Consider the following 19,931-nt stretch of genomic DNA (forward strand, 5'->3'; position numbering starts at 1 on the left):
ACACATGCTACTACACACACACACATGCTACTACACACACACATGCTACTACACACACACACGCTACTACACACACACACACACTACTACACACACACAACTACACACACAACTACACACGCGCACACCACCATCCGGCAGTGCACGCTTTCACCAAGCGCACACCGCCACACACATCACCACACACATCACCACACACACCACCACACACACCACCACACACACACCCACACCACCACACACACACCACCACACACACACACCACTACACACACACACACCACCACACACACCACCACCACCACCACACACCACCACACACACACACACACACACACCACCACACACACACACACACACCACCACACACACACACACCACCACCACACACACACACCACCACCACCACACACACAAACACACACACCACCACCACACACACAAGCACACACACCACCACACACACACACACCACCACCACCACACACACAAACACACACACCACCACCACACACACAAGCACACACACCACCACACACACACCACCACACACCCGCAGAGTAGTGAGTGCAGAGTAGTGAGTGCAGAGTAGTGAGTGCAGAGTAGTGAGGGCAGAGTAGTGAGGGCAGAGTAGTGAGGGCAGAGTAGTGAGGGCAGAGTAGTGAGGGCAGAGTAGTGAGGGCAGAGTGCAGAGTGCAGAGTAGTGAGGGCAGAGTAGTGAGGGCAGAGTAGTGAGGGCAGAGTAGTGAGTGCAGAGTAGTGAGTGCAGAGTAGTGAGTGCAGAGTAGTGAGTGCAGAGTAGTGAGTGCAGAGTAGTGGGGGCAGAGTAGTGAGGGCAGAGTAGTGGGGGCAGAGTAGTGGGGGCAGAGTAGTGGGGGCAGAGTAGTGGGGGCAGAGTAGTGAGGGCAGAGTAGGGAGGGCAGAGGGCAGAGTAGTGAGGGCAGAGGGCAGAGTAGTGAGGGCAGAGTAGTGAGGGCAGAGTAGTGAGGGCAGAGTAGGGAGGGCCGAGTAGGGAGGGCCGAGTAGGGAGGGCCGAGTAGGGAGGGCAGAGTAGGGAGTAGTGAGTAGGGAGTAGAGTAGTGAGTAGAGTAGTGATTAGAGTAGTGAGTAGAGTAGTGAGTAGTGAGTTGAGTAGTGAGTAGAGTAGTGAGTAGTGAGTAGAGTAGTGAGTAGAGTAGTGAGTAGTGAGTAGAGTAGTGAGTAGAGTAGTGAGTAGTGAGTAGAGAGTAGAGTAGTGAGTAGTGAGTAGAGTAGTGAGTAGAGTAGTGAGTAGTGAGTAGAGTAGTGAGTAGTGAGTAGAGTAGTGAGTAGAGTAGTGAGTAGAGTAGTGAGTAGTGAGTAGAGTAGTGAGTAGTGAGTAGTGAGTAGAGTAGTGAGTAGTGAGTAGAGTAGTGAGTAGTGAGTAGAGTAGTGAGTAGTGAGTGCAGAGTAGTGAGTAGAGTAGTGAGTAGAGTAGTTAGTAGTGAGTGCAGAGTAGTGAGTAGTGAGTAGAGTAGTGAGTAGAGTGCAGAGTAGTGAGTAGAGTGCAGAGTAGTGAGTAGAGTGCAGAGTAGTGAGTAGTGAGTGCAGAGTAGTGAGTAGTGAGTAGAGTAGTGAGTAGTGAGTAGAGTAGTGAGTAGAGTAGTGAGTAGTGAGTAGAGTAGTGAGTAGTGAGTAGAGTAGTGAGTAGTGAGTAGAGAGTAGAGTAGTGAGTAGTGAGTAGAGTAGTGAGTAGAGTAGTGAGTAGAGTAGTGAGTAGTGAGTAGAGTAGTGAGTAGTGAGTAGAGTAGTGAGTAGAGTAGTGAGTAGAGTAGTGAGTAGTGAGTAGAGTAGTGAGTAGTGAGTAGAGAGTAGAGTAGTGAGTAGTGAGTAGAGTAGTGAGTAGTGAGTAGAGTAGTGAGTAGTGAGTGCAGAGTAGTGAGTAGAGTAGTGAGTAGAGTAGTGAGTAGTGAGTGCAGAGTAGTGAGTAGTGAGTAGAGTAGTGAGTAGAGTGCAGAGTAGTGAGTAGAGTGCAGAGTAGTGAGTAGAGTGCAGAGTAGTGAGTAGTGAGTGCAGAGTAGTGAGTAGAGTAGTGAGTAGTGAGTAGAGTAGTGAGTAGAGTAGTGAGTAGTGAGTGCAGAGTAGTGAGTAGTGAGTGCAGAGTAGTGAGTAGTGAGTAGTGAGTAGTGAGTGCAGAGTAGTGAGTAGTGAGTGCAGAGTAGTGAGTGCAGAGTAGTGAGTAGTGAGTAGAGCAGTGAGTAGTGAGTAGAGCAGTGAGTAGAGTAGTGAGTAGTGAGTGCAGAGTAGTGAGTAGAGTAGTGAGTAGTGAGTAGAGTAGTGAGTAGAGTAGTGAGTAGAGTAGTGAGTAGAGTGTAGAGTAGTGAGTAGAGTAGTGAGTAGAGTAGTGAGTAGAGTAGTGAGTAGTGAGTGCAGAGTAGTGAGTGCAGTAGTGAGTAGTGAGTAGAGTAGTGAGTAGAGTAGTGAGTAGAGTAGTGAGTAGAGTAGTGAGTAGTGAGTGCAGAGTAGTGAGTAGTGAGTGCAGAGTAGTGAGTAGAGTAGTGAGTAGAGTAGTGAGTAGAGTAGTGAGTAGAGTAGTGAGTAGAGTAGTAAGTAGAGTAGTGAGTAGAGTAGTGAGTAGTGAGTAGTGAGTAGAGTAGTGAGTAGTGAGTGCAGAGTAGTGAGTAGTGAGTAGAGTAGTGAGTAGTGAGTGCAGAGTAGTGAGTAGTGAGTGCAGAGTAGTGAGTGCAGAGTAGTGAGTAGTGAGTAGAGCAGTGAGTAGTGAGTAGAGCAGTGAGTAGTGAGTAGAGCAGTGAGTAGAGTAGTGAGTAGTGAGTAGAGTAGTGAGTAGTGAGTAGAGTAGTGAGTAGAGTAGTGAGTAGTGAGTGCAGAGTAGTGAGTAGTGAGTGCAGTAGTGAGTAGAGTAGTGAGTAGAGTAGTGAGTAGTGAGTGCAGAGTAGTGAGTAGTGAGTGCAGAGTAGTGAGTAGAGTAGTGAGTAGAGTAGCAAGTAGTGAGTGCAGAGTAGTGAGTAGTGAGTGTAGAGTAGTGAGTAGTGAGTGCAGAGTAGTGAGTAGTGAGTGTAGAGTAGTGAGTAGAGTAGTGAGTAGAGTAGTGAGTAGTTAGTGCAGAGTAGTGAGTAGTTAGTGCAGAGTAGTGAGCAGAGTAGTGAGTAGTGAGCAGAGTAGTGAGTAGTGAGCAGAGTAGTGAGTAGTGAGCAGAGTAGTGAGTAGTGAGCAGAGTAGTGAGTAGTGAGTGCAGAGTAGTGAGTAGAGTAGTGAGTAGAGTAGTGAGTAGAGTAGTGAGTAGAGTAGTGAGTAGAGTAGTGAGTAGAGTAGTGAGTAGAGTAGTGAGGTGAGTAGTGAGTATAGTAGTGAGTATAGTAGTGAGTAGTGAGCAGAGTAGTGAGTAGTGAGCAGAGTAGTGAGTAGTGAGTAGAGTAGTCAGTAGTCAGTAGTGAGTAGAAAGTAGTGAGTAGAGTAGTGAGTAGAGTAGTGAGTAGAGTAGTGAGTGCAGAGATGTGAGTAGTGAGTAAAGTAGTGAGTGCAGAGATGTGAGTAGTGAGTAGAGAAGTGAGTAGAGTAGTGAGTAGTGAGTAGAGTAGTGAGTAGTGAGTAGAGTAGTGAGTAGTGAGCAGAGTAGTGAGTAGTGAGTGCAGAGTAGTGAGTAGTGAGTAGAGTAGTGAGTAGAGTAGTGAGTAGAGTAGTGAGTAGAGTAGTGAGGTGAGTAGTGAGTAGAGTAGTGAGTAGTGAGCAGAGTAGTGAGTAGTGAGTGCAGAGTAGTGAGTAGTGAGTAGAGTAGTCAGTAGTGAGTAGAAAGTAGTGAGTAGAAAGTAGTGAGTAGAGTAGTGAGTAGAGTAGTGAGTAGGGTAGTGGGTAGAGTAGTGGGTAGAGTAGTGAGTAGAGTAGTGAGTAGTGAGTAGAGTAGTGAGTAGAGTAGTGAGGTGAGTAGAGTAGTGAGTAGAGTAGTGAGGTGAGTAGAGTAGAGTAGTGAGTAAAGTAGTGAGTGCAGAGAAGTGAGTAGTGAGTAGAGAAGTGAGTAGAGTAGTGAGTAGTGAGTAGAGTAGTGAGTGCAGAGAAGTGAGTAGTGAGTAGAGAAGTGAGCAGAGTAGTGAGTAGTGAGTAGAGTAGTGAGTAGAGTAGTGAGGTGAGTAGTGAGTAGTGAGTGCAGAGTAGTGAGTATAGTAGTGAGGTGAGTAGAGTAGTGAGTAAAGTAGTGAGTGCAGAGTAGTGAGTAGAGTAGTGAGTAGAGTAGTGAGTAGTGAGTAGAGTAGTGAGTAGTGAGTAGAGTGGTGAGTAGTGAGTAGAGTAGTGAGTAGTGAGTAGAGAGTAGAGTAGTGAGTAGTGAGTGCAGAGTAGTGAGTAGAGAAGTGAGTAGTGAGTAGAGTAGTGAGTAGTGAGTGCAGAGTAGTGAGTGGAGAGTACTGAGCAGAGTAGTGAGTAGTGAGCAGAGTAGTGAGTAGTGAGTAGAGTAGTGAGTAGTGAGTAGAGTAGTGAGTAGTGAGTAGAGTAGTGAGTAGTGAGTAGAGTAGTGAGTAGTGAGTAGAGTAGTGAGTAGAGTAGTGAGTAGAGTAGTGAGTAGAGTAGTGAGTAGTGAGTGCAGAGTAGTGAGTAGTGAGTGCAGTAGTGAGTAGTGAGTAGAGTAGTGAGTAGAGTAGTGAGTAGAGTAGTGAGTAGTGAGCAGAGTAGTGAGTAGTGAGCAGAGTAGTGAGTAGTGAGCAGAGTAGTGAGCAGAGTAGTGAGTAGTGAGCAGAGTAGTGAGTAGTGAGTAGAGTAGTGAGTAGTGAGTAGAGTAGTGAGTAGAGTAGTGAGTAGAGTAGTGAGTAGAGTAGTGAGTAGTGAGTGCAGAGTAGTGAGTAGTGAGTGCAGTAGTGAGTAGTGAGTAGAGTAGTGAGTAGAGTAGTGAGTAGAGTAGTGAGTAGAGTAGTGAGTAGAGTAGTGAGTAGTGAGTGCAGAGTAGTGAGTAGTGAGTGCAGAGTAGTGAGTAGAGTAGTGAGTAGAGTAGTGAGTAGAGTAGTGAGTAGTGAGTAGTGAGTGCAGAGTAGTGAGTAGAGTAGTGAGTAGTTAGTGCAGAGTAGTGAGTAGAGAGTAGAGTAGTGAGTAGTGAGCAGAGTAGTGAGTAGTGAGTGCAGAGTAGTGAGAAGTGAGTAGAGTAGTGAGTAGAGTAGTGAGTAGAGTAGTGAGTAGTGTAGTGAGTAGAGTAGTGAGTAGAGTAGTGAGTAGAGTAGTGAGTAGTGTAGTGAGTAGTGTAGTGAGTAGAGTAGTGAGTAGAGTAGTGAGTAGAGTAGTGAGTAGAGTAGTGAGTAGTGAGCAGAGTAGTGAGTAGTGAGTGCAGAGTAGTGAGTAGTGAGTAGAGTAGTGCGTAGAGTAGTGGGTAGAGTAGTGGGTAGAGTAGTGAGTAGTGAGTAGAGTAGTGGGTAGAGTAGTGGGTAGAGTAGTGGGTAGAGTAGTGGGTAGAGTAGTGGGTAGAGTAGTGGGTAGAGTAGTGAGTAGAGTAGTGAGTAGAGTAGTGAGTGCAGAGAAGTGAGTAGTGAGTAGAGAAGTGAGTAGTGAGTAGAGTAGTGAGTAGTGAGTAGAGTAGTGAGGTGAGTAGTGAGTAGTGAGTGCAGAGTAGTGAGTATAGTAGTCAGTAGTGAGTAGAGTAGTGAGTAGAGTAGTGAGGTGAGTAGAGTAGTGAGTAAAGTAGTGAGTGCAGAGTAGTGAGTAGAGAAGTGAGTAGTGAGTAGAGTAGTGAGTAGTGAGTAGTGAGTAGAGTAGTGAGTAGAGTAGTGAGTAGTGAGTAGAGTAGTGAGTAGAGAGTAAAGTAGTGAGTGCAGAGTAGTGAGTAGAGAAGTGAGTAGTGAGTAGAGTAGTGAGTAGTGAGTGCAGAGTAGTGAGTGGAGAGTAGTGAGTAGAGTAGTGAGTAGTGAGTGCAGAGTAGTGAGTAGTGAGTGCAGAGTAGTGAGTAGAGTAGTGAGTAGAGTAGTGAGTAGAGTAGTGAGTAGTGAGTAGAGTAGTGAGTAGTGAGTGCAGAGTAGTGAGTAGTGAGTAGAGTAGAGTAGTGAGTAGGACATCACAGGCAGCAGCTGTGCAAGCTTCTTACACTCACAAGGAGACCACAGGCAGCTGAGTTGCAAGCTTCTCCCACTCACAAGAAGGACATCACAAACAGCAGCGGTGCAAGCTTCTCACACTCACAAGAAGGACATCACAAACAGCAGCGGTGCAAGCTTCTCACACTCACAAGGAGACCACAGGCAGCTGAGGTGCAAGCTTCTCCCACTCACAAGAAGGACATCACAAGCAGCAGCGGTGCAAGCTTCTCACACTCACAAGAACGACATCACAGGCAGCAGCAGTGCAAGCTACTTACACTCACAAGGAGACGACAGGCAGCAGAGGTGCAAGCTTCTCACACTCGCAAGAACGACATCACAAGCAGCAGTGGTGCAAGCTTCCCTTACACACTCACAGCAGGTACTGTGCCAAGGCAGCAGCAGCAACAGAGCAAGAGTCCCTTACAAAGAACAGGCACAGCACAGAGATGCACAATGCAATCTTCCCATACTCACAGGCAGCAGCGGTGCAAGCTTCTCACACTCACACGAAGGACATCACAGGCAGCAGCTGTGCAAGCTTGTTACACTCACAAGGATACCACAGGCAGCTGAGGTGCAAGCTTCTCCCACTCACAAGAAGGACATCACAAGCAGCAGCGGTGCAAGCTTCCCTCACACACTCACAGCAGGTACTGTGCCAAGGCAGCAGCAGCAACAGAGCAAGAGTCCCTTATAAAGAACAGGCACAGCACAGAGATGCACAATGCAATCTTCTCATACTCACAGGCAGCAGCTGTGCAAGCTTCTCACACTCACAAGAACGACATCACAGGCAGCAGCAGTGCAAGCTTCTTACACTCACAAGAAGGACATCACAGGCAGCAGCAGTGCAAGCTTCTTACACTCACAAGGAGACCACAGGCAGCAGAGGTGCAAGCTTCTCACACTCACAAGAAGGACAACACAGGCAGTAACGGTGCAATATTCTCACACTCACAAGGAGATCACTGGCAGTACACACCACATGAACACACTCCATAACACATAGCAACAATACATTGGCATTTACAATGCCATTAGCTCAAACTCAAATAAATCCGAGCTCGATTGCATTTCTAATGCTTGTTTTCAATGGAATCCTTGAAAATCTCTCTATACTGAACTCAAACAAAAATTTATGATAGATTCAGTATGACATTTAACGAAACGGGAAGGTCTGGGGGACATTGCCTCGATAACCAATTCTTGACGATTCTTAACAATATAGTTAATGATGACATAATTGTAGTCCATTTCTGGCCTCTATTTAAAAACAATAACTGATGACCACATCTAATGACATCCTTTTTATGTATAAAAAAAGAAATTCGAACCAATGTTAGGTAAGGCATTGAAAACAAAACAACAAGGTGGGGAAACTCTGTTAACTGGATTCACAGGCTATCCATTCTATCAAAGTTAAAAAAGGGCGCTTTTCACTAATTAATATAAACCACCTTGTAGCAAAATGTCACTTTTCTAAGTAACATAGATATGGCTCAGGATTAATTTTTTAGCTGAATCTTTTAGCTGAATCGTGGCAGGAAGTTGCTTTTTAGAGCTGCATGTGAACGGAGGTATTCAGAGGTGCACAGATCAGATTCTGACATGGTTGAAGGTAGTGCTTTCAAATCTTGATAGATGACATTCCTAGAACAGTTTTACAGTGTACACACTGAAGAGACTACCTCTATACATTTTCAATATTTGATATTCCTTCTTCCTTTACAATCAGCGCGACTTCATATTGATAGGCCCAACAATAATACTAAATTGCCCCCAAATATGTATTAACAACGTGCCCAGCAATTGGATCCTTTGAGCTTGCTTCATGTGAGTCTGGCAAGATGGCTGCTGTTACTAGTCGCCCCTCGATGGATCCTATGTGAAGCCAAAAAAGGATGAAGCATACATCGTGAGTCGTCCTGTTTGCGTTTTGTTATGCTTCTTAACCTTGAGCCTTTAACCCTTTGTAGTTAGCTTTGATGTTTGGTGCGTCCCTGCAAATAGAATATCACAATTCTCTCATTTGAATCCGATATTCACACTGTCAATTGTAGTTAAGTGAAATTCTTCCAATAAGAATTGTGTTCTCGGATGTAAGTAGTCGAAGCAAGAAACTAAGTAAATACATTTGATTGATGCAGCTGTTTGTATTGAGTGTGGGATTAAAATAGCTGTGGTTTGCTTAATTTTGTCTAAGAAGTTAGATCACCCTGTGTCTGTGAAGAGTGTACAGAAAGGTTTTAGCCTACAAACTATAAGTTTGCCCTTACAAAGTTTGGACACCTTCCATTTCCTGTATAAATGGTTTTATTACATCACACGGAGTGTTGAACTCTATACAAAAGAAGCTGGTGTAATGGTGTGTTGTTGCACAGCAGTAGCAGCTAGTTTCAGGGCAAAGTGGCGGGGCGGGCAAAGGAGGTGAATGACGAGAAAAAAAACGTACCTGTTGCCTGCCGCAACGCTGCTCTTCTGCTCCTTTCCTCCACTGCAGCACAGGCTCTCAGACTCTACTGCGGCCAATCCAGACACTGCTCTCATGCAGCTTGAGAGCAATGTCAGGATTGGCTTGAGAGTCCTGGATTGGCGCTCCCAGAGAGACTGGGAGCCTGTGCCTGCTGTCTCCAACCCCGCAACGCTGCTCTTCTGCTCCTTTCCTCCACTGCAGCACAGGCTCTCAGACTCTACTGCGGCCAATCCAGACACTGCTCTCATGCAGCTTGAGAGCAGTGTCAGGATTGGCTTGAGAGTCCTGGATTGGCGCTCCCAGAGAGACTGGGAGCCTGTGCCTGCTGTCTCCAACCCGGCAACGCTGCTCGGGTTGGAGACATCGCTGTGCGCATGTTGGTTTGGCCGTCCTAAGACGGCCGGCCAAACCCCCAATGTACACTGACAGCAGTGCCCACAACTTCCCCTCCGTGACTGTTCCGTGATGGCCCTGCCCCCAAAACCCCGCCCTTAGAACTTGAAAAATTAAAACAATAATAAACCTATTGATACTCCTCTTCCATAGCGGAGGAGCCGCCGCTGTTGCATAGTCTTTAAGGAGCAGGATGGAAAGTCTACAGCTGAGCAATGGAATCACCACACATTATTGGAGATAGTGTGCACTTACTGTCACATCAGTCAGTGAGGCAAGATGAAAATCTGTACTTTTGTGTAAAACTCTAAGAGCTTGCTTTTTAGGTCTCGCCTACGCAGCGCACATGTGCTGCATAGGCAAAAAGACCTTTTGCGATCCCTTTGGCTTTTCAGCCAAAAACGTGCACGCCTTCCATTGTCTTCAATGGCAACGGGTGCACGTGTGGCGATTCACTTGCGGGAGCGCCAGGCGCCTTATGGGAGCAATTATCGCTCCTGGCGCTGCTCGCTCTCGCAAGTGAAACGCTTTCACGCACTCGCCCCCTCCTCTCGCCCCTCCCCCTGCAGCCTCCTTTTAGCGCGAGGAACGCGCTTGTTCTTAAATGTTCTGGCAACTGATGCATTTTAAGGTACACTGGCCAGTAAAATTAGTTTAAACTGTGTAGTATTTAAGGGCAATTTGATTGGAGGAGATAAGGTTGTCAGTTCACCTAGCGGTTTTAGGGGTGGTTATACAAAATGGTTCACCTTAATAGGAGACAGTAGCATTGATTAAAGGTGGATTTAAGTTATGCAGAACTGAATAGGCCTTCATAAATTATTTTGTTGCTAATAAGTAGTTGCAAAGAGGAAGCTTAGAAGCACATTTAGCCAAGCTCACCAATGCCAGTAGCGTGCATGGGTTTTAATTGCAGTTCTGCTCAGCTGGATCTTGGTAGTAAAAGTCACCGCGGGTATCTCTGTCAGAACCCCAAAGTGGCATTCATGCACATACTTGCCCAATTACTTCAGTGTGGTCGGGTATTCACAAGGCGACAGTGATGCACACTGGACCACTGCAATTATAATCTAATGCATATAATAGTTCAACATCTGCAGTAATGTATAGTGTTGCTTTGTTTTCCAGATGCACACTAATGCACCAATCTTTCCACTTTGCGCATTTTTAAAAGTTAGAATTTTAATGTTTTATTACTCTAGGATTAGAAACTTTGGCATACAGGTTGCACACATATCTTCATCTCTACGCTAGTTCGTCTCACTGTGATTTTAACCTGCAACCAGTATGCTGAACACACGTCAGCAGTAGGTGTTCTAACCCATTGTGTTTTCTAAATGCAGTTAGAACCTATGACCTGCATGCTCCACTTAGCTCTCTTGAGTTATCACACAATGCTTAGAGTCAGTAAATTGCAGATCACGCTGATGTAATCTCACGTGATATCTCACCTACATTTTAACCTGTCTGACACAGAACCAGACTAGGTTTATGCTGCTTTCTATATTTTCATTCTTTTTCCTTGTTGTCCTTCCCTTCCTTTCAAACCCTTATTCCTTTTTGTCTGAGTATTTTCTCGTTTTAGTTTTCACATTTGCTGATGTCTCTCACCATTCTTTTTAATGTATTCCATAATTGTCTGTTTCATGTGTCTAATGCTTTCCCTTTTGTTTTGCATTCTCTATCGCATTTCATCATCTTTGTATGCTTCTTCATTTTCTTCACTACTTTTTCTGTTTCTCTCCTTTGACTTTGTTTCTTTTCCTGAAGTTTCTTCTCAGCTCCTTTTTTTGATACTTTTCAGGTAGTGCTCGCTTTTTCGCTTCTTCCATTCCTTTTTTCTATGTCACTGTTTACCTAGTGTTTGGTTTTTTTGTTCCTCTTTTTATTCTCTTATTTTCTTCTTTCTCCTGTGTATTTATGTTGGTTAAGTGATAGATGCAGCTGAATGGTCTTCATGCGTGGAGAGCTGATTTTGATATTCTTGGAACAGCTGTACATTGCTCACATGAGTGATCCGGTGAGGCGATAGAAGGATACAGAAGGGAGCAAAGAGATGATGAAAGGCCACAATGGGCAGGCCTTGACGTCTGATCAGCTTGGTTTTGGCCACTTATCCAAAGAAAGTCTGCCTCCTGATTGTCCTCATAGCAAAAGTGCAGTAGTGCACAGCTCAGCAGAAGGTGCAGTGGGCCCCTTTCTGTCCTGGGACCTGGGCCCTCTGCAGCAGGCTGCACCAATGATTGTTAACCCCCTGGAGAGCTTGTTTACACAACTTCCATAGCATAGGGAATGAATAATACAACACCCTTCAGCCTCATCTGCATACATAATGAGATGGGCTTCATTAACATTACTAGTCATTGTGTGCTTTACATTGAAAGGATAAATAAGAAGGTACTTTACATGAAAGAAAACAAACGAATCTAGGGGGCTCAGAAAATCCCTACATGCTTGTACAAGGAGAGTGTACAGTATAATAATTGGGCACCTGGCATTTAGGAATAAACTTTGTCTCAACTAATGCAAAAAATAGTGTGGGTGCTCATTATTTATAAAAGAGCGGCCTGACAGCAAATTATAGTTGCTGGGCTCTCTTTAAAAACAAGCCTTGGCATAGCCAATAGGTCTCGCTTTTGGGACCTTTATAAGCATTTAGTTATGCAGCACAATGTCCTTGGTGCAACAATATTAACTATTGCGTTGTTAAACACTTATAAGGTCCCAAAGGCGAGACTTATTGGCTATGCCATTGCTTGTTATGAGTTCCATTAGCAGAGGGATTAAGTGCTACGTGTTATGCAGGGACATGAAAGAAGTATGGGGGCACACTCCGTGCATACATAAAGTATTAGAAGCTGATCACAAAAATACTTGTTAGAAATAAATGTCCTTATTTATGTTTCTTTTCAGAGCAGGTGGTAAATATCAGTCGGAGAACTGAGTGAGTGGGATAAGTGGGCGAGGGAATTAAAAGGTGTCCTCTAGTGAGGTGAACATATCATGCTCCCCACATGCCGGGCTGGGGTTCGGAAGCGAACTGGAAAATCGGTTGGGTCTGCACTATAGCCCTTTCCGTGTTTACCGGACAGATTTTCCAGCCACTAAAATCGTGTCATTTGGTACACTGGGAGAATCTAGGTACCATCTTTTACCCTGAGACTACCTCTTTTCTGGATCAATGGCTGCATATTTTAGATTCTTCGGACAGTACAGGCAGCATTCCTGGAGGAAGTGTGTCTAAAGTAGTGCAGAAATCTGTGCCATGGGGTATGGTTGTGGTTGCACTGAAGAGATTCTTTAAAATTTGTATTTTGTTTTCTTCTGATGGATGGCATAAAATCATGTTTATCTAGGAGCTGCCTACCATTACTTGTTTTTGCTATCACTCTCATTTGCAATCTTTCGAATGCTTATTTCCAGTAGGTTTCCCTTCCTTTTCATGTGTTACCTCTACTTTGGAGCATGGACCAAGTGCATGTGTTCTTCCTTATCTTTGTTCTCCTTCCTAATTTTGTAACACTCTATTTTTATGATTTCATAAGTGGTTCAGTATTATTCCTAGATGTGCAGTGTGTTTTCCTACTTTTAATAAAGGCATACACTTACTTATGCTGCTTTCACCTTGTTTGCCGTCACTATTGACGTTTTAGTTAATTACACCCACAACTCTACTACTCTATGTCACTCTACTCTATTCCACTCAATTCCATTCTACTGCACTCTACACCATTCCACTCTATGCCACTCTGTGCCACTCTACTCTACACCACTCTACGCCACTCCACTCTACTCTGTGACACTCCACTTTACAATATGTCACTCCACACAATCCCACTCTTAAGAACCCTAAGCCACTCCACTCTCTGCCTCTCTACTCTACACCACTCTGCCATTTTGTGCCATTCTACTCCATGCCACTCTACTGCACGCCACTCTATGCCACTCGACTGTACGACACTTAGCGCCACTCTTCTCCACACCAGATTACTCCACTCTACTCTAAGCCACTACACTCTACGCCATTCTACCCCACTTTATGCCACTCCATTCCACTATGTCACTCTACTCCATTCCACCACGTCACTCTTCTCCATTCCACGTCACTCTTCTCCATTCCACTGTACGCCACTCTACTGTACAATGCTCTGCGCCACTCCACATGTCCCTCTCCGGCACTCCACTCTGCACCACTGCACTCAGTACCACTCCACTCTGTGCCACTTCACTCTCTGTCACTCTGCTCTACGCCACTCCACTCTACTCTTGCCACGCCACTCTACTCTATGCCACTCAATGCAACTCTACTCTACGCCATTCTTCTCCACGGCACTCTGTGTCTACTCTATTTTTTACAATTCAATGTGCTTAAAACCTGCCCACAGCACTAGTTGTTTTTGTTGTGACTCTCATTTGCAATTGTTTGATTACTTAGCTCCTGTAGGCTTCCCTTCTTTCTTATGTTAGCTCCTCCCTGGAACATGGACCAAGTATATGGGTTCTTCCTTGTTTTTGTTCTTCCTCATTGTTTTGAAGCACATTATTTATTTTATCCTATAATCATTTCAGTATTATTCCTGAATGTGCAATGTACTTTCCTACTTTTAACACAGGCATCCGGCTTATTATTTGTTACTTTCACTCTGTCTGCATCTCTATTGATGCTTTAGTTCCATATACCAACAACTGTACTACTCTACTCTTGTCCTCTCCACGCCACTTTACTCTACTCTATGCTACTGCACTCCACTCTACTCGATACCACGCCAATCCACTTCTATGTCTACATTTGAATGTATTATTTGGATGCATAGAATAAAACCCTTTATTACTAGTAAAAGCCCATTTGGGCTTGTTTTATAATTCTTAGGAAACAACCCTGATACACCTTCATATTTTTTTTTATATGTTATGCTATTGGCATTTGTATAGCTCATGTTCTGTTATTGCTATGGCCTCAATGGATATTTGTCCTTCCGGTTAATTTACATGTATGCCAGTAAAGGCTTTTCTCTAGACTATTTTATAATTCTTCTTTAGAAGACACTAAAATAGTATGAATATTGGCATTTAAAGGGCTACATGTCAGATGTGAAAAAAGTACATCTATTTATGGCGGACCACTATTTGGGTCAAGCTCTTTATTATATGGCTAAATAAATCCAAGTATGCATACAGCTTTCAAGAAGTGACTGTTGTAGTGGGATTTCACATTACCATTAGTTTAGTAGGCCATACTCATTTCAAAAGGCTCCACCGGGGGCGTAGGTGGCCATGACAGCAGGCACAGTGATGCTATCAGCTGGGGCCTGAGGGGGTCCACATCATCCCAATTTCACCAGTTTTTTAGGTCGAGCCTCAGTCAGTGGGCATGCACTTGTGTGCGAGACTTGTTGTAGTTGAGTATGTAAGAGAATCCCCGCCCACTCTCCACACATATTTTTCATTGGCTAGTGTCATTGTCCTTTGTAAACGCTGGCTTGCGAGTTGTTGTTAGGGTTGTTAGTCCCTCCTTGGTATCGCCTTGTCTGTATTTGTAAATACCCATGGCGACTGGCCCCTTTACTTCGGATGCGACATGGCATGTCTTAATTAGTTTGTAAGCACTCTTTTCTTTAATGGGTTTCTCCTGCTGCGGGCACGGCGTGCTTTCCCCGCCATGCCCCCTTTCACTTTCAAGCAACCCGGGACAATGGCGGCTGAGGTATCACATTTCCAAGAGTTTGAGCTATTGCCATTGTAAAAGACAATAGCTTAAACTCACGTAAATGTGAGATCTATTGTATTGCAAATGCTTGTTTAATTCTGAAACCAGTTGATGGGGTGCAATTTTCCTTGCTTGCAATGGGGCCTGTCAAACCCTTGCTACCACCACATTTGACAGCACTGCACTTGTTATTGATAATTATAACCAAGACCAAAAGCATTAATTAACACCCGGGAGTTTTTAATACCAGTAATACTTCCGTAAATTCTACTTTTGTCACAACTATGTAACTAACTCTCACAATAACTATGCGTTTTTTTTTTAATAGATCTGATTGAAAACGCGCACGCATCGTCTGTGTTTAGAGAAGACGTGAAGGTCGCGGAGGTCAACGAGCAGAGACAACACAAGAACAGCATCACGGTGTCAAAAAAGCGCAACTGGTTGCAGCAGAGTACGCAGTCCCCGCCTCCTATCGATGCTTTGGACTTCTTTGAGAACCCCCCTGCGCGTGTCGCACACTCCCCTGTCGCAGTGTGTTCGGAGTCCCCGAAACTGCAGCTAACAGTCCGATCCCCTGCAGACCTCCAAAGCCCCGTCAGAGCCCAGGCGCGCGCCACCACAGCTGCGAGCCCTGGGACTCTGAGCAAGTGCACCTGGAACCTCAGCGAGGAGAACGACGCAGACGACGAAGAAGGGGAGATCTGGTACAACCCTATCCCAGAGGACGACGAGCCCGACCAGCTCCGAGGGCACTGCCCCTCGGCCATCAACGCCGCGAAGTCTGACGGTCACCCACTCAATCCTCAGAAGGTGTCTGGCAGGGATCGGCCGAGAGGGCCGGGGCCCGCCGCGGGCCGCCCGTCTCCTGCCCCCGAGTGCGCGGGGGACGCGCAGACGGCTCCTTCGAGTGAGATAAATCTGCAGGATTCCTCGCATTCCTCGGAGCACCATCTGCAGCTGCACAAGCAGAGGCCTTTGTGCAAGAGGCCAGCCAGGCTGAATGCCGAGGACCTCTCGCCATATAAATCTTCGGAAACAGGTAAAGTGCCTGCAGCCTGGCCTTTTCTAGCCAACCTATAGAAAGAAGGGTGGGTCCATCGCCCGTGATAAGATTGCATTTGCATTTCAGTGTTTCTATTCAGTGTGCTCTACGCTATGCAAAATGTTGAAGCAATTAACAGTATTTTGATAAATTAATTACATTTTGGGCCTTTCGCGCCTGAAGGTTGGTAAATTGAGTACCATGCGTGTGTAGTAGTAATATTTGTTCTTTGAAGCTCTTTAATGGCCAGAAGGGATAGCTCATGGACTGAAAAATGCTTGCTAATGGGGAAAACACAAGTGATCGGCAGAACACTCGAGTACCAATCCCAGCAAGGCCAACACTGCCTTTCATCCTCGCAAACACTAGTAAATTGAGGCCTGGAGTGGGAAATAATAATATCTTTTATTTAAAGAATTGGCAGAAGTGTGGTATAAAAAAACAAATGAATAATTTCTTCACTTTTACAAGGTTAATTCGAAATTTTGCTTTGTTGCGAATGGGTATGCATTAAGGTTTCAAGATGATGCTAGTTTATAGGGGAAAGTCATGCTTGAGGATGATGCTGGGGCATCTCGTGTAGTCGGTCGGAAGACACATGAAAACAACTCAAGGTAGCACTAGAAGGATAATAAGAGCTTGTGAGGGGATGTTGAAACCGAAGGTATGAAATTGTGCAGTTTGTAAATCCAGGGAAAGAGCTGCAATTACAAAGGCAATAAATAGGTCTAGCTTTCTCATGCAGCACTCAAATCTATGTACTAATGGACAACAATAAAACAACATGAGGCACTGAGAAAAGAAAACATACTACAAACGTTCATTCAGTTGCAAACACACCAACTCAACTCCAGAACGTTTGCTGTACATGCGACTACTGCTTGCTCCTCCTTATTCTTGTCAGTCAGAATAACTTTATTTCGCCAACATAATGAAGGCATAAAAGTATGCTTCACATAATAAAGAAAAAAACAAGAGATACAACATTCCACATCATTACAGTATAATACATTTTAAAATACAATAGTTATACAAATTACAAATTTATAGTAAAGGGAACATTGCAATAGATTGATTCAGCAGATTGAGCGTCTCTTTTTTTAGAGCAGTTAAAAGAAAGGATGCCACAGATAAACAGGTAAAGGGGTCGGGCATTAACTGCAAATAGTAAAAGGCCACATAACATTGTTTAAAATTCATTTTACGCATAACAGGGATAATAAACCTTTTCCTTTCATTATATTAAAATTTACAAAAAAGCAAAAAACGCATATCATTCTGTATTGACTGGTTGTCACAAGTACACAATGGGAGATCAGCAGCAACATAGACATTGCCAGGGATACCCAACATTAAAGGAATATAACTTAAATGGAATCTCACCGGGATATACCTATGCTGTAGGTCAGTAACAAAAGTTAGGTACGTTGATTATTTTCCCATTTGGGAGATACTCGGTACTGTTAGATATATTTTACCTGTTGACAGCTTGGCATTTTCAATCTCCCTTCCAGACTGTATATTAGATAGTAGCTGAGCTTTCAGATCGTTCTTAGAAATAGAACAGCAACTTATGGGGTCTAAAGAAAGGTGATGTAACCCATTACCTTTTATAGTAGATACACCATATCCTAACCAGGTTATATTACCCACCCCTTCTAATTTCAAGACATCATTTATAATATCTCTCGTCAGTGTGAGAGTCTCCTTCCGCCATATTGAATGCCACAATAATATTGGCAATAATCAAAGGAAGAGTGTCTTGAGGAAAAGCTAGGCCGTTATTGGAAGCACAGAAACAACCACACTGGGATGTTGAAGAAAGCCCTCACTCACCACCTAGTGATGACATGCTTCATCATCGGGCCCCACCAAAGAGACCGAGTGTCTCTTTGGTGTGCTGCAACGCCAGGATTACTGCGGAGCAGGATGGTGATTTAAGGGCGTGTTGAGTGCAATTCAGATTAGTGAGTGGTGGAAGTATTAAAATAGTCAGTAGTGTATCTGAGGTAATAATTTTATTCTATGATCACTAAAGACAGAGATATTAAAATATGTGAGGAAACAGTCCACTATAATTGAGTGGTGGGTTCCTATAGGTTTGTCAACATGTTTCTTGCCATCGAAACGGTGTTAATTTACCCGGCAATTCTTCAGGACTGTGTGTGATAAACCCTGGCGGTATGGGCACGCTAAGGCCCACCCTTACCTAGGGGCGTGAGAGTGAAAATTAAGTAAATGTGAAAAAGTGCAAAAAAATTAGGAAGGAACAAACTCTTCCTAATTACTCCTGGTTTAGGAGGCTTCTACTTATCGGTTTCTGCACCTAGGAAGTAAAGGGACAGAGACACACAAGTAGGACAGAACAAACACTTAGTAATGATACTGGTTGTTACTGTGGATATCGTGCTCCAAAGGTGATAAAATTCTAGCTGTGGATGAATAGCGCTATGGTTAACACCACCTCTTAGCCCAGGATTCGTATGAACTAGGATAGGTGCGGTGTACTATTCGTGATATGGACTAGAAGTGACTATGGATTTAAAAGGTGAAAATCTTCATAGAAGATTGTCAACTGAGCGATCAAAGTAAATATCCTAATGAGATCGCAAACAAATTAAAATGTCTCACTTTATAGGTGTTAGAATCAAACACCATGGGTCTCAGGAGGGGGGTGGAAGCGTATTCGGCACACCCTGAAAAATGGCAGTACGTAGGGAGAAAGAGAATGGCATAGAATCACTGTAATGCCCATTGTTAAAAAAGCAGCGCGATCTGTACTTAGCTTGGTAATGTTAAGTGGTCTCCACTTACGCCCTTGACGCTTAGCACCCTCAGTCTGCCTACGTCGCCCTCGTACCGGACCCCGACGATAGTGCCGCGGGCTCGGTTTACTGTTTAAAAGCAAAACCGCGAGGCGGAGATTGCTTCCGGGTGGGCGTGGTTCCGCGTCAGTGCACGTCGTCAGACGCGCATTGCCAATCGGATTGCTGGGGAGTGAATGATGTTTGGCCACATGGGGTGTTGGAAGTGGTTGCTAAGTGACCTGGGGTAAACCATAGTCGCGCTAAACACGGAAGTGTTTCTAACGACTGGGGCGGCCGATTTAAGATCTCGCATATGAGTGCCTTCGCTTATGGTTGACTAAAATCAGTTAGTACATTGAAATAGAAAGCAGCCATAAGGTTATGAGACCCAAACTACCGCCGGTCTTATGTGAAGGGCTTATATTGTTAAGAGCCTATAGATAGGTTTACAGCTTATTAATGAAGATAGATAGTTAATATTGATTCATGCCATGTCAGAAATTGCTCGACTCCATATTAGTTCACTTCATCACAGTATTCCAGGGAATATCATCATTCAGACCTATGAGGTGGGTACCAAGCCTATATACCCACCTTTGTTCTTTTTCAAAAAGGCAGTTGGGAGTATTCATTCCGCCAATCACATGCTCGATGATAGTCCATCGCATGTCGTTGGGAGTATGGTTCCGTTCCAAGAAATGACGGCTCATTTTGGTGGTCAGTTTCTTACATCTAATGTTCGAACGGTGTTCACCTATCCTTTGCTTAACTTTGCGGGTCGTCATGCCTACATAACGTAGGTCGCAGGAACAGGTGATCAGGTAGATGACGTTTAGAGTATTGCAATTTGTGTGACCTTTCTGTGTCCAGATTTTGCCTGGCTCAAGCTCAAGAGTTTTGGAGTGTGTCGTGAGGTGGCAGACACTACAATTTGCACAGGGGAAGTGACCAGTAACTCTCGGTAAACCCCAAGTGTCTGTGATAGATCTCTCTGTGGTCGGTGCTTCAATTCTCGGTCGAGTGTGCACCAAAGTGTCCCTCAGGCTGCGTCCTTTCTTAAAAGAGAATAATGTTTTTTCCCAATCTGTTTTAATACTGGACACAATGCGCCAATTCTTATTAATTGATTTTTTCATGTGGTTGGACATTGTGCTATATGTAGTTACGCAAGTCAGTGGTATGGTTTTATTGTCTGTAACCCTGTCTTCAAGGAGAGATTCTCGTGGTTGGTTGCGAGCCCTCTTGTAACCTTTATTCAGTATTTTGGAAGGATAGCCTCGTAACTTGAGTTTGTCAGTTAGATCTGAAGACTGGATCTTAAAATCTTGAAGATCAGAACAGTTGCGACTTATCCGCAAATATTGGCCGTATGGAAGGTTTTCCTTTAGGGGCCGGGGATGAAAACTTGTGAATTCAAGTAGGTTGTTGCGAGCAGTCGGTTTTTGATATGTTTTTGTGGTCAATCTTGTCCCGGAGA

The 19,931-nt window shown here is 44.4% G+C and overlaps 1 protein-coding gene across 3 annotated transcripts in view; it reads left to right on the top strand.

The window, feature by feature from the left end:
* Positions 1–19,931, top strand: part of SYDE2 (synapse defective Rho GTPase homolog 2) — a 200,441-nt gene that overhangs the window by 42,367 nt on the left and 138,143 nt on the right. For 2 of the 3 annotated variants that reach the window (XM_078645550.1, XM_078645551.1), the window contains exon 2: positions 14,931–15,644. The exons of the other annotated variant lie outside the window; for it this stretch is intronic. In XM_078645550.1, the coding sequence (XP_078501676.1) occupies positions 14,931–15,644 (714 nt within the window). The remainder of the gene's footprint in view (positions 1–14,930; positions 15,645–19,931) is intronic. 3 annotated transcript variants of the gene reach the window in all.

Source organism: Lissotriton helveticus, chromosome 1_1 (assembly GCF_964261635.1).
Source record: "Lissotriton helveticus chromosome 1_1, aLisHel1.1, whole genome shotgun sequence".
NCBI classification, from domain to species: Eukaryota; Metazoa; Chordata; class Amphibia; order Caudata; family Salamandridae; genus Lissotriton; species Lissotriton helveticus.